This window comes from Ricinus communis, chromosome 2, assembly GCF_019578655.1.
Source record: "Ricinus communis isolate WT05 ecotype wild-type chromosome 2, ASM1957865v1, whole genome shotgun sequence".
Classification (NCBI taxonomy): Eukaryota; Viridiplantae; Streptophyta; class Magnoliopsida; order Malpighiales; family Euphorbiaceae; genus Ricinus; species Ricinus communis.
In genome coordinates, this window is record NC_063257.1 from 2,767,879 (window position 1) to 2,782,722 (window position 14,844).

General features: G+C 33.3%; 3 protein-coding genes across 5 annotated transcripts; 1 reads left to right on the forward strand and 2 right to left on the reverse strand.

Annotated features, from left to right (window-relative positions):
- Window positions 1–7,380: 7,380 nt before the first annotated feature.
- LOC8260894 (transmembrane protein 147) lies at window positions 7,381–9,946 on the forward strand. Its single transcript, XM_002510249.3, has 7 exons — window positions 7,381–7,605; window positions 7,826–7,895; window positions 8,007–8,066; window positions 8,390–8,504; window positions 8,795–8,910; window positions 9,095–9,219; window positions 9,551–9,946. The coding sequence occupies exons 1-7, from the start codon at window positions 7,529–7,531 to the stop codon at window positions 9,672–9,674; spliced, it is 687 nt and encodes a 228-aa protein (XP_002510295.1). The 5' UTR covers window positions 7,381–7,528; the 3' UTR covers window positions 9,675–9,946.
- Window positions 9,947–10,356: 410 nt separating this feature from the next.
- LOC8260893 lies at window positions 10,357–11,183 on the reverse strand. Its single transcript, XM_015719292.3, has 2 exons — window positions 11,027–11,183; window positions 10,357–10,922 (listed from the first exon to the last, which is right to left on the reverse strand). The coding sequence occupies exon 2, from the start codon at window positions 10,913–10,915 to the stop codon at window positions 10,529–10,531; it is 387 nt and encodes a 128-aa protein (XP_015574778.1). The 5' UTR covers window positions 10,916–10,922; window positions 11,027–11,183; the 3' UTR covers window positions 10,357–10,528.
- Window positions 11,184–11,458: 275 nt separating this feature from the next.
- LOC8260892 (B3 domain-containing protein REM16) lies at window positions 11,459–14,824 on the reverse strand. 3 transcript variants are annotated; one of them, XM_015719281.3, is made up of 5 exons: window positions 14,576–14,824; window positions 14,070–14,213; window positions 12,883–13,420; window positions 12,383–12,555; window positions 11,459–12,203 (listed from the first exon to the last, which is right to left on the reverse strand). In XM_015719281.3, the coding sequence occupies exons 2-5, from the start codon at window positions 14,181–14,183 to the stop codon at window positions 11,937–11,939; spliced, it is 1,092 nt and encodes a 363-aa protein (XP_015574767.2). In that variant the 5' UTR covers window positions 14,184–14,213; window positions 14,576–14,824; the 3' UTR covers window positions 11,459–11,936. The 3 variants fall into 3 exon arrangements, with proteins under 3 accessions (XP_015574767.2, XP_048227024.1, XP_015574761.2); XM_048371067.1 differs by having other exon boundaries at window positions 14,070–14,265; window positions 14,576–14,822; XM_015719275.3 differs by having other exon boundaries at window positions 14,070–14,268; window positions 14,576–14,822.
- Window positions 14,825–14,844: the final 20 nt, after the last annotated feature.

The following is a 14,844-nucleotide window of genomic DNA, read 5'->3' on the forward strand; positions in this document are numbered from 1 at the left end:
CATTTGTTAATAGTTTCCGAAGGCCCGGTCAGCGCCTGATGCGCTCTAGATTCTCCGGGAAATGGAATTCTTTATTTCTTTATATATATTTCTCCACTTAAATTATTCCTTGTTATATTTCTTGGATTATTGTATAGTGAGTTTGTAGCGTATGATAATATCCGGTCAACATGTCCCTCTGTGGCTCACTTCTAACGTTGTCAAATGCTTGGGCTATATTCCATATTCCATATTCCATGTGTTTGTCTTATAAGAACCACTCTTACTCTTCCTCTTTTTCTTTTTCTTTTTTTGAATCTTGAAACATTTGTTGTACATCATTCCCAGAAAAGGGACTCCATTCTTTTTCACGTTAACAACAACATGTAGCAGAATTCTAGGCTAGTGGGTACCCAACAATTCATCAAAAGGGTATGACTATGTATACATATGTCTTCGTTTGTTTTATTTTATATTTTCTTTCTAGATCACTAACCCCTCTTTAACTATAGTGTAGTTGTTCAATAGCATAGATTAAGGACGGACAGACAATATGCTAGTTTTGCTTATTATTACCAAATCATCTACTATTATATATATATATATATATCGGTGGAAGAGCATATCTAATAAAATATCCAAGCTAAATAAAGTAAGGGCATTATTGGAATATTAGCATAAATTATTACTCATTCCTTAAAGACCTAACACATAAACGTAACTAAAATTTTATATTTTTTAAATTTTCAAAGAATTTTTTAGGAGTTTTTTTGCATTACTTTTTTACCTGTTTTCTGGAGTGTAATTGAAGTATCAAAATTGACAATATTCTTTCTTTTATCTTTCACATATTCTTATTAAAATTAGTTTAGCATCTTGTGATATAGTCCGAATGAAATCATAAATTGTATAGTTGATTTAAAAAAAAAATTAGATTATCTGCAAATAAAATCAGTTAGAAGCTTCAAGTGTAGTATTTGAAAAATCACTTTGATGCTTAAATTAGTATTTGAATGAAGATTTGAATAAAGTCTATAAAGAATCAAAATTGTATTACCCGGTGATGAGACTTGATTGAGTATTTGTAGTACTAGCTCGCTGGTGAAGCCTTTATGGAGAGTGTTTCCGAATGTGGCAGAGTGGAGCACGTTCACCTATTTCTTCAGGCATTATGGGCATGACTGCATATCGTCTGAGATGGCGATCTAATCCTGGTTGTGTATCAATATGGCGAGCTAGCACTGCTTAAAATTAAGAAATCTTTGATTTGCTTGATATATATCATTTTAAAAGCCCTTTTTAAATATTGATTTTAATATTTATTGCTAAACTTGTGAATTGTGATTGACTCTCATCTATATGTTTAACTATAAAAACAAAATTCTTAATTACCATTACATTAAACTCACAAACGAGTTTGCTTAATTATATCATTAACATATATGATCAAGTACTTGATCAGAGTGTTACTTTTTTAATTAATTCGGATCAGAAGCTAATGAACTAAATGGTATATAACTTTGATCTGATCTTGTAACTTTATGCGCAACTCTTTGAGATCGTGAGACTAGGTTGCTGGTTTGACACTTAAAGCGAAAGATGTTCCAAAAGAATCCCATTCTTTATTAGTTACCATAAACACCATTTTTTTAAGAAGAGAAGGTATCGAGTAATGGCCACGCATGGGTTTAGAGCAAGAATTGCAAATTAATGTAATGACATCTCTTGTCCGCGACAGAAATTAAGAAATTATAAATAAATAAATAAATAAACCCAATTTGGAAGAATATTAGCTTCTTGGTGGTGATTCGTGAGATCATAACACTGAGGCATGTTGTTGCTTCGAAATTTGGGCTTTTCTTTCTCCACCTTCTCCCACTCCAAATCTTGATTGAAGAAGAGTAAGACAAAAAAGAAAGGAAGGAATCACCGAAATCAACGCCGTTTAGGCTGACGTGCACTGCGACATTGCATCACATTATAATATTTATTGGATCAAATTAATCAGATTAATATGAGTTCTTACTTTTTATTTTTTCTATATCTCAACTTTTCTTTTTCCTTTTTCTATTAATTGTTATCTAGTTCTTTCTTTTTCATTTTTTAAAATCATAACTAGTAATATTTTATCTCTAATTAAAATACAAAGTAGATTCATAGTCAGAATATTTTTCAATTTCTCAAATGATAAGTATAAAGATATTAAATTATATTTTCATCCGATAAATTTGATTTATTTAGCAGTTTTTTAGGAATCAGAAACATAAACATGCAGTGTTTCTGTTTGGAGTCTGGTAATAGCAACTCCGCCACTCTACATTGTTTTGCCCGTTATGTAGAATTTTTGCTTGTGCCTTTGTGTTTGACATAAGACAGCTTTATCAGGTCAAGATTCAAGAAAACGAAAGATGCCTCATAAAAAAAGAAAGAAAATTTATTCCTTCGATAATTAATCAGAACCGTAATAATGAGCTCATGAGTATATGCAATAAAAGTAATGACAATGGTCAAGAACCCAGTTCGGGAAAAAATACAAGAGCTCAGAAAAGGGTTATTAATGGTGAACCTAAAAAGGCGTATTTCTTTTCACACATACTGAACGAGGCTATATAATTGAAAGCACCATAAAAGGAGGCAGAAGATAAACTGTTCTCCACGCGCCACCGGGTAAAGGCCACTTGTCAGCTTCCGGAGCCGAAAGCATCCACCCCTTGGCAAAAATGCTGAATTATGATTTATTCAATTAACAAGATGGTGTCACTTTACAAGGAACAAAAATTTAAGGCCATTAAGAAGTCAGACCCTACGCAAACCCCACCTCTTTTTTTTGAGACTCTAAACTCGTCTCCTTTTTTTTTTCCCCCTTAACCGAGGGATATACCTTAGTATAGCAACTATCAATATTAGGTATCTGTTTCCATTAACAAAAATAAAGCTTAGCTTGGAATATTAACTATCGAAGTAATCCCATAATTCTTAAGGAATGCTTTGTCTTTCTGGAGATAAAAGATGTCTTTGTATGACCGACGAATCAGTGGTACTCTTATAAGATAAACAAATTAAAGTGCTATTGTTGGAAACTTAACATTCTTACTCTAACCTCCAGAGAATATTTTGTATAATTTTATCTTGTTCTTTGATGGTAAAAGATGAGCTGAAACTGAAAGGTACCTACTACTTGACAATGAAATATCATTGGTGAGATCAATACAACAAGGATAATTTACATTCCATGCGCTCTCCATTGACTAAACTGATTAAGTTTGAAAGAACTCCTATCTTCACCGGGCTGAGTGTACTGAAGATGATGGATATGTGCCTACTTCCAACTAACATTAATGACCAAAGCCTCTTCTCTTTTCAAAACAACATCACTAGCTAGTTTTCTTGGGATTTTAACAAGGAAAATGAAATGTATGGTACGGTACATTTCTTTCAAGAACTGTAAGTGGAGCCATGAAAATTCAATTTGGACAGATCCGTATACTTCTAAAAGTCTATGAACCAATCTTACCCCCCGCCAAAAAAAAAAAAAAGGTGTTCAAATAAATAATAAAAGAAATCTCCAAAAAAAAAACAAAATATAGAGAGATTATGTCCCTGCTATGGATTCCTCTTTGTGCTAGCAGTTGTTTTTACTTTCAATGTTTTTATCTATACAGTCTATACAGATCATATACTGGTTTTAGCTTCAAATTGCAGAAACCTTCTCTCTGTCGATCTTAATCTATAAACCAGTTCTTGTTTTCCCATCAAGATTGGAACAGATAATCGTACCAAATATCATATATAGGACCCCACTTTTGCAGGCAGATCATGTGCATTCTTTCAGCTATTGTTGGGGATTTCAGAATGGCCACTTTAACTTGATGAAAATTCAGTCTGGTCCTATTACAGCTCCTTCCAGTTTAAAAGGCTTTACCCTACTATAATAGTCATCATCAGGAAAAGTAAAATAAGTTTTGCATATTTCTGTGACTAATTTTAAAATATTTCCAAGTCCATAGGTGGACAGCTTGCTAGTTAGAGTAAGCAAAATATTAGAAAAAAAAAAAAAAAAAAAACCAAGAATCTACACCGAACCATTTCAGTTTACTTGTTTAACTTTCTGGTTGATTTGGTTAATTTTAAATCTATGAGAAATTTAGTTTATTGGATTTATTTAGTCTCTTGTTCAATTTGATTTAAATTCATTGAAAAAAAAAGAACTTAGCCTTTTTGGTCTGTGGCTCAAAAGCAAACTAAGCTTATACTCACTAGTACTTGCTACGTATATATGAACATCAAATTAAAATACCCATAAAAAAATTTAACATTTAATCCGTCTAAAAAGATAAGTCAAATTATATATATATATATATATATATATATATATATATATATATATATATATATATATATATATATATATATATATATATATATATATATATATATATATAATACAATAGTATTCTTACATGTATGAGAAATTCAGTTTATTCGGCTCTTTTATTCAATTCAATTTAAATTTATAAAAGACTTAGATTTTAGTTTGTTTTCAAAATCGAACCAAACTAATACTCACGCGCACTTGCTACGTATATGTACATCAAATTAAAATACTCATAAGAAAATTTAATATTTAATTCATCTAAAAAGATAAGTCAAATTATAAAAGAAAAAAAACAAAGGGAAAAGAAATAAAAAAGAAAATGTAATAGGACATGTAGTATTCTTATATAATTCACCTGAATATTTGGTTGAAATAAAACTAAAACATCATTGTAATAGGATAAGACCAAGTTGCTCTCTAAACCTATACTGCCCATTTTATAAGTTTTATGTCATTCTCAATTTCCCAAATTTCCAAATTATTGCCATGCTTGTTTCTATACACATTAATTACATGATAATTAAGAAAATTAGGTTTTGTTTTTTGCCATGAGGACTGTGGATCTCTTAATTTCATAAATAAATTCTTTTTATATATCCAATTATAAATTAAGACATATGTGCTAATAAGCTATTATGTTTTTCTCGACATAAATCTTTTACTTATCATATCTTTTAGGTCCCCATTCATTAGATAGAAAAGCCCATCAAAATTTTGTGATTTATCTTTATATCTTATAATTATCCTCAATTTTAACTTGAAAAATTATGTTTATTTTGGCTAAATTTTTTTTTTCTATTTTTTATACACCTAGAGAACCCTTCCTTGTAAAATATTTGCTTATGACTCTGCAGCAGTCTCATTTTCCAATAGTTGTGTGATGGACCACAAATGCATAGATTTAAATATACTATTGTACAAAATGTTATTACGGTTTTTCTGCTTTCCCATTTCCTTTGACTGTTTCCAACATTTGCTAGAAAAAAATGAATACCCTTTTTGGCTGTCAAATGTCAAGCTCTCCATTAATAGATTATAGAAGAAACTGAACCTCAAATGTCAACATCAACTAAATAAATTCCCCTCTCCATTTCCCTTTCAATAAAGAATAAACTCCCCTCCGTGACGCAAACTGTGTTTATTTTCTTTTTCCTTTTTCTTTTGTGAACTGAAATAAATCTGATTGACATTATAATTAATGTATTCTTGCTCTTGCCATTAATTAGCAATATTATTAATTAAGACATAAACATGATTATGATATGAACATTTGTTTGCAGTGGTAATCTTTTGTCGTTGGCAATAATTGGAGTTCTAGCAAGAATGCCTTGTCTACATGAGGGGTTAGAAAAAGATTAAATACTCAATTAAATGAAGAAATCATATGTAGATACATATTTAAAGAAGGAAATAGTATGATAATTTTGTTATTGTATGGTAGTACTTGTTGAAATATCTACCGGCTATGATATGCTTGACAAGATAAGGCCATATTGCTTGAAATGTGCTCCGATTTTGAGAAAAAAACAACCAGACAAGTTCAATTGGGAAATTGGAAACACATGACAGTGTCACATATTAAGCAGATTAAATCTAAAGGCCTAGCCTGCAAAAAGAGAGAATGGCATGATCATAGCTCATAGCATTTAGCATCTACTGAAATAATTATTGGTGGCCATGTGAGGTCATGGAGAAAGAGATATATCAAATAGTCAAACATGAAATTGATTCAAACAAAGATATATATATATATATATATATATATATATATATAGCTAGGAAGATAAGACATTCCTGGAATCTGATTGCTTCTGATTTTCAACAAGAAAGGGCAAATGTACTGTAATTGGGGATGGCATAGTCATCAATTTCTCATACAGATATAGTTTTATCAATTGCTGCACTTTATCACCGCCCTATTGATTTAAATGTACGAAATCAATGTTAATGGGCAAGTGGTTATATATTGTTACATCATCCGATTAATTATACTCTTGTGTTAGGCAGGCACTCACCAGTTGAATTCCCAAACCATATTATTATTGTTTTTATAAGTTAACTTTAGCTCTATATATGTAATAATACAACTGAATCACCGTTACCTTAAATTTTTTATTACAAACTAAAAGGAATTAGATTTTTGCTGCATCGATCTCCCTTTCAAATTAATGAATAAAAATAATGTATATAGCAAAAGGAATAATAATGCACACAATATTGTCCACCCATAAAACATATGAAAAGGATTCTTCTTGCTCATGTTCTTACAAATTACTTGTTGGTATTATTAGAATCATTCGAGGGAATGTCCAAAAACATTCTGTCTTCTTAGAGTCTGCACTTTGGTCTTTTCCCTTAAATATCTACCCCCCAAAAAAAGAACCAATTTCAGCATGATATAGTATTAAATTACTTCGAGGAAGAAAAAAAAAAAAAAAACACAATTGTCCCGCATGAATAGAAACACTCGACCAACTAATGGTAACGTCACAGGCCTAATGGGTCAAACCCAATGAGAACTGCTTTACCATTCTTTCATTTTATGTATCCAAAACCTCCAAATGCTCTTCACCTTTTAAATAAATCAAATAATGTAATTAAAAAAATTTACGAGTTTGACATCCTTTTGCTTGCCGAAGCCAGCCAAGGGAATTAAAGAAATCATAATTAATTAATTATAGCCTTTTCTTTTACATAAAAAAAATGTAAATATCATTTGACATTCATATTGATTTTATGAGAACTAATACTAATTCATCTAATAACATGATGAATTTCCGTAATATATACGTTATTAAATTTTGAGAGAGAGAGAGAGAAAGTGGTTAGCAAGAGTTTTATACAAGAGCTACTCAATGTAAAAATGTAAAGAAGATTATTTGGAGTAGAAACCGAAGTATAACAATCACTTTTCCTGATCCTGAGAGGCTCATTTGCTGATCTATACTCGACTCACTTACGAGCTTATGTTACTTTCAGGCCCATTCTAATAGCCCAATTAGTTTGTTAACTTGACCCATAACAAAATTAAGCCCAATTGCATACAGCTTAACCGAAAAGAAGAATTAAAACTGTCGTTCCTGCTCAGTTCTAAACTCCTCCTCGGCCTCTGGGATCTCGCAGCCTGCACTGAAGAAGAAGAAGAAGAAGAAGAAGAGGAAACTTAATACGGAGATGACGGTGTTTCACTTCTTCAACTGTGCGATTCTCACCTTCGGTCCTCACGCTGTTTACTACTCCGCTACTCCCTTGTACGCCATCATTTTCTTCCTTCTACCTTTCAGCAATCATTTCACTTCTTTTGTATATATTTTTTGTCTTATAGATCTATTGTCTGCGATTCTATCTAGGTTTTCTAAATTTCCAAAACTTTTCACTTCCAATTCAACTGCTTTGGATAGCAAATTGGAATTGCTGCTAAGATTTTGCTTTATTCGATAACTGTTATTGTTATTATTATTATTATTTTAGGTCAGAGTATGACACACTTGGCACCTCTGTTAAAGCTGCGCTTGTTTATCTAGGGACAGCATTAATAAAGGTCGGTAATTGTTGGTTGCTATAAGGTCACTGTTAATTTCATTGGATGCTGTTTTATTTCAATAATATTATATTAGATATTTACTGTTTTTTCAATTCTGCTGAATTGCAGCTTGTTTGCTTGGCCACTTTTCTTAAGGTTTCTGAGAATGACACCTTTGATCCATATCAGGTAACTTTTTTCTAAAGGCCAGAGCTTATAGCTTCTTTTCTTTATAGCTTTAAATGTATGTTTTTCTTTCTTTTGTTTGATCATTGCAATTTGATTGTGACTCTATTTTGACTGCAACATATATGGCGTCGTATTAAATTTCAGAAAAATACAATAATGCTGTTGTTGCTTTATAAACAATGTTCCTTAAAACAACAAATTTTAACATTGGTTGTTTTATAGGTCTCTGAAATACACACTGATGGATCTTTACTTCACTTTTGTTATGCTTTTAACTGGTTTCTGTTTCTATTTGCTGATGGAAACATTCTATCTATTTTCAGGAATTGTTGAAAGCTCTAATTGGTTTTATAGATGTTGCTGGGCTATATTTTGCCTTGACTCAGTTGACTCATAGAAATATTTCTCAAAATCATAAATTTCAAGCTGTTGGTCTTGGTGAGTATAAATTCTTCAAGTTATTTCATTTATTACCAACTAGATTGTAAAGTCTCAGTTTCTGAGACCAAATGAAACTTTGTTATCACTTTAGCTTGAGCTATTAATTTCTTGCCATGTATGACAAAAACTGCTCTGGAGATCTACATTGCATCTGTCTGCAATTTCTATTTCTCATTATGTGTATGAGCTTCTTGTAAATTGCTCAAAATGGTCTTTCTTTTCGCTTGGTCCCAATTACATCTCTTGATTATTCTTTAGCATTGATAAACAAATTATTCTTATTTCAGGGTGGGCTTTTGCTGATTCTGTTTTACATAGACTGGCACCTCTTTGGGTTGGAGCTAGAGGACTAGAATTCACTTGGGATTACATTCTGCAGGGCCTTGAAGCAAATGCAAACTTGGTATTACTATGATCAATATGGTTTCTTTTCTGTTAAGACTGTTACTGCTGTTTGGGAGATCATCAGCTGACAAATAATAGAAATTTGCAAGTTTAGATTTGTTGATGTTGATAATTGGCCGACATCAAAGTGAAGTCATTTGTCTCTCTTGGTTGACTTTCATATCCGCTCTTTCTAAATTCAGGTGCTGAGTATATCCCTTGCAGCATTGGGATCTCTGATGTGGCTTCGCAAAAACAAACCCAAGACTCTGATTCCCATTATATATGCATGTGCTGGCATTGTGGCAACCATGCCATCCATCACAAGGTATACTTCTTTTCCCTGCATCAATCAAAATTTTGTATTTTGTACAAACATTTTGAGCCTATTCACCATGCAATATGATTGAGAACTATCTTGACCGGAAGGACTGCATACTGGGTCTTTGCATTAAATACTTGTTCTCTTATGAAGTCTAATTTCCATTCTCTTAAAACTATAAATTTACCAGAGTTTAATCTTATAACTCGCAAGATTATTTATCTGCAAAAGAGAAAATCATTGGGTTTTGATTGATTGTAGTTCTGTTCTTCCATTGCATGCTAATAACAAATTGGACAGTCATATAATCTGTTTTACTAATGTATGTCTTTGGCAGCTATTTGAGAAGAGGGTTGGGGTGGCACTTCCCAAAAGTGGTAGGCTTCGAACTGTTCACTTCTCTAGTCATGGCTCTTATCAATTGGCAACTCTTTTCTGCTTGCCAGAGACCCTCATCCTGAGAGAGTACAGTACCTTCTCTAACACTAGATAAAGGATAAGCTCCTGGAGCGTGATGAAGTAGTTTAGCGATGTGGCTATCAAATACCCCCAATGAAGGCTGTTGTACTGTTTTGTTTAAAATTTTGCAATATATCTTTTGTCACCTTTAGAAACTATGGATTTGTACCTTCCTTAGAGGCTTGACGGAAAATTTATTTTTCTTTCCCAAGTAAGGCGAGCTTTTATGCAGCTAAAGAATTTATAAAAGACTTTTGAGTAGAAGTGGTGGTTACCGGAGCTTGTCGTACGTAACTACAAATTGTTTGCGTAGACTATATGACACTGGACAGCAATTTATCATGTTGAAACTTGCTTTCGACTAAAAACATGATTCCTTCAGCAATCAGATACGCTATCAATGCCATTACAGTGTTCCTAGCAACTAGTTGTATTAAATTCTTTGCTAGGACTTGGCTAAGCCTTCGATATGAATATATGGAGGATGAACTGAAGCCTTTTTCCAACTAGTTTGTTACTTAGAATTGTAAGATTCGATCCACCCGGTTGTCTACTATGCTGGGTGAATCGTTAAATCTGCTAATGTTGCTAGGTGAGGATAGTTCATTGGAGATAATAGGAGCAATTGAAATTGACCTTTTTCCATTAATGCAATAAGAAGCTGAGCAATGAAGTAGTCAAGACTTTAAAATGAAGGATGAAATTTATTACCTTCTAGTACAAATTACACATGAACTCATGAAGGCATTGTTTATACATCCGAAAACAATTTGGTTCTAAAGTAAATGAAAGAAATTGATAGAAGAACAATTGTCTAGCAACAGGGTGCTTAATTTTACAGTTTAACAGAAGGGCTTTACTCAGATTCCTCGACAAAAGCTTCAATTCGGAGAAGTACAAATCCGATAGCTACTCCAACCAAAACAAGGCCATTCATAATAGCGGCAATTTGGAATATCTCCCCAATCTTACTGCATTTAGAGGAAAGCGCACCTCCGCCTTTTCCTTTTCCATTTGATGCTGCTGCTGCTGCTTTGATTGAGCTAACAAAATTTGCAAAGCATTGCTCAGTACATACTGGCATGCCAAGAGAGACGACACTGTTGTGGGCCTTGAGACCTCCAAAGGAATTCAGTCCTCTTATGTACACCACCTTGTCCATTCTCTTCTGGGGCTTGTTGCCAAAACTGACAGCTGCACCATTGATTCTTGCTGGAGTGAAGGTAGCTGCTGTTGTTGCCATTTTTCTACTGCGCACAATAAAGAAAGAAAAAGGAGAAAGAAATAATTAATCTAGAGCTAGCTGAATTGTGTATTAGGGAATCCGTTCAGATGAATTTGGATGAGGGATTACCTGTGCCTTGGACTGGAAGAAGTTGGAAACAGGTGGAGAAGAAGCAAAGGCTACTTTTGTATTGGGATGAAATGGGATAAGGTAAGAAGCTAAATGAATGGCTAGCAATTGAAAGAGATAGATGGGCACTAAAAGGGAAATTCCAGGCCATATAATAGCAGCGCAGTTGCTTATACATCTTATGCCATACAACTAACCGAAAATGATTTCTGTTTAGACAAAAAAAAGTACTGTTAATTTAATTACTTATATTTCCCAAAAAAAGAAAAGAAAAATACTGTAGATTATAGGGCTTTAAGAAAAAGAGAGTAGTCCGATCGTAGTTTAAAGAGATTGAAATTACAAAAAGAAAATGATAACAAATTGAAAACATGTGATCTGATATTTTTCTCAGCATAATTCATTTATATAGGAAAAACGAAGGATGTTAGGTTGACCAAGATATCTCATGCCTCTTCATTAATAATAAAATTGAAACCGAAATTGGAATATGCAGCCTCCCTCCTCTTAATAGAAAAATTTGAATTGGCGAAGCTCCCAACTCTTAATAGAATTAACAATGAAAAGATAGGGAGAGACAGGCAACAAAACTGACACCTTTGGGAAGACTGGGTGTTGGTTATTTCAAAGGGAATGTGATACAGGTAGAACCATGAGAGGACAGGAAGGAGAGAAAGAGGGCCCATTCATATAACTTAGAAACTAGGCGGGCAGGTGCCTTTTTGCTGCTCCACAGATACATCAGTTGCAGGGTCATCGGAAACTCAAACCCATCCCATCCTATACAGACAGATTATAACATAAACTAGGCATGTCGAGCTACAAGTAAAATGCGATCCCTGGATTTGCTCTCATCTCACCACTAACTATCAGTTTCTTTATCATCCACGCTTCAGTTGAGATGCCAAGGTCACAGGTCTTCTTGATAAACGGGAAAGATGTTAACATTCAGGACAACAGCATTGTTCTGCAGTCCGCTAGGTTCAAAAACACACACATCAAATTCCTGCAAGTCATTTGCCAAGGCAAAGCTCTTCCATCCCCCAGAAAGACCTCCACTGTGTTTAGATTTCTGATAACAGAATTTGGTGACCCATTGTTTCTCTTTCACGCAGAGAATCACATCCTGCTTTTCCAGAGAGCTGAGATGTTTAACCATCCATCCTGAAGGTATCGACTGAAACAAAAACAGCACCATCAATATAACAAGACCCACGTCAAAACTCCTGACCATTCTTGATTAAAAGCAACAGCCTATTCTTTCCTCTGTTAGATCAGAAGAATTGGATAAAACACAAAGACAATAAAGGAAGCAGCTGCAAGAATTTAGCGGTACAATATGAGAGACTTATATACCATGTAAAATCTCCTGTTTACATGCGTGGGTTTCATAACTACCATGAAGCCCTCGCTTGTTAATGCTGCTTGTGCCAATTGCAGTGCATTCTGTTTCTCTTCCTCTGTTATTAGCCTTCTACTTGATAGATATGGAACATTATGTATCACATCTGGACTGATTTGCTCAATATCTGAATCATTTATGTATCAGACAATAAATAAGCAAGCGAGACAAACAAACCAACTACACAATTCTGTCATTACCGCATTTTCCATTACAAAGCTGCACGCAATCAGAATTCAACTAAAGACTCTTATCTAAAAAAAAAAAATACATAACAGGATAGAGAAATGAATACGAATGATGTGAACAGTTCAGTAAAGCGGGGAGTCACTGTAAAAAGAAACAACAGTGCGCCACCTATAATATGCAGCACAATAAAAACGAAGGATATTTCAAATTACAGCATTTTTTATAGTTGCAACATTCTGGAAAACGAGAAGATAAAACAGTATACCAGGTTTGGTATCTACTTCCTCAATAGAAGTAGAAGTTTCTTCAAGAATATCTTTAATCCACTCGACTTCCCTCCGAGTCTTTTTGGTATAGGCTCTGGAGGTGATAGGTTGCCGTAATGGTGTTGTGTAAATGTCAGTATTTGCAGATTTCTCAGGTGTAGGTCCCTCAACAGGATTCTCAGGAGAAGGAAGAGTAGCTTCAACTGAAATTTCCCCAATCCTCCTTTTTGTCTGGCAACCACTCTCCTGTTCTCTATGTCCACATTTTCTGACAAAATATGAAGCTGCCTTCTCGCACAAGCTCTGACCATCAAAAATTAGAACATCAAAGCATGAATCCCCATTGTACTTGAAGATCAAAAGATCTTTCTCTTGTAGAGAATGGTCAATTACAAATGCTTCCCAACCATGATTGAAAAACACAGTATCATCATTTGCTGTGAGTCCAACTTCCCATGTTCTGCCACTAGGACCTCTAAGAGTAATGATTTTAGGTAATTTCCTTCTCAAATTTTTAGTAAATTGCTCTGGAATTGCCTGCAGTTCACAGATAGTAAGAGGCAATGACCAAATCAAAAATTTGTAGAAATTATTACATTTGTTAATCTGACATATGAGCACATTAATTTGACAGCTAATATAATAATATTCATTTTCAATCCACTCATTTCTAATTTTATTTGTTTTATAAAACTGAACAACGAATTGGCTATTGTCCATGGAATTTCATATAAAGAAGAACATGGCTTTATGCAAAAATAAAGTCAGATCACACCAAATTAGAGACAGTGGAGATCAAATGGCACACATTGACAAAAACAAGAGGAAGATTAGGCCATTTTCTAAAATTGCCAGGTGGGTTTCACAGAAATAAGTCCAATCAGACCATAATAAAAGAATAAAGGTTCCATTCAACAAAAGTTGAATGTAATTGGAAAAAGCAGCGAAAACAAGTTTCAAGCATTTGTTTAAAATAGGAAATTATTTCAGCAAAGCCTTTGCAAATTTTGTTATAAAACCCAAATCACCAGATCAAAAATTTTGAAGAGGAAAAAAAAAAGCGTCAGGTTAAGGTTCAAGATATAATGAATGATAATTAATATTTGAAGAGTAATTTCTTTTTTCTTTTTTCTCTTTTGTTTTTATAAAAAGAAAATAGCTAGTACTTAAAGAAGAGAAAACTTACAAGCCGCCTATCAAAACCAGGATGTAGAATCTGAGAGAAATGGAGACACTGGAAATGCGTCCAATAAATTTCCTCTTCCCAGCTTCTGCAATCCCTACATGATTCTTCTCCCATCTTCACTATTATACAGCTCTCCGATCAAAACTAAACAGGATCAAGAAATGAGCTTTACCCTTTTGATCCCAAATTCACAAAACTACTGTACAAGAAGGGTAAGCATTTAAAAAAAATAAAATAAGAATACTGAAAAAGAAAAAATCAAGACGCACCACAGACAATAACTTTGACTCGACTGAAAACAGAAAGTAATGTAATATAAGTAATGTAATATCATTTACTGTAAAATTATGGAGTTATTACAGTTACACCAAACTGCTGATATCCAATAAATGCATTTAGAATAATGACAAAAATTTGAGACTTTATGGCTGAAGTTGGAAATTAAGACATACAAAAACTGAAAAAAGGTAGCAAATTGGAATTGCAAATTCAGAAGACAGACTAACCATGGGTCTTGGTTTGTTTGCACGCTTGGCTTCGGTCTCGTGATTCGTGAAGAATATTTGGTGTTTGCTTTGCAATGCTGTTCACTTCCAACTTTCTATACTGTTGAGTTTTCTTTTTTCTTTTTTCAACTGTAATTTTCTCTCTGGTTGTTTACTACGCTACGTAACGATAATTTATTTCCTCATCTTAACCGTATATATAATTTCTTTTACCAGCATTTCATTATTATTTAGTTTTTTTTTTCTTGAACAAATACCATTAATATGTA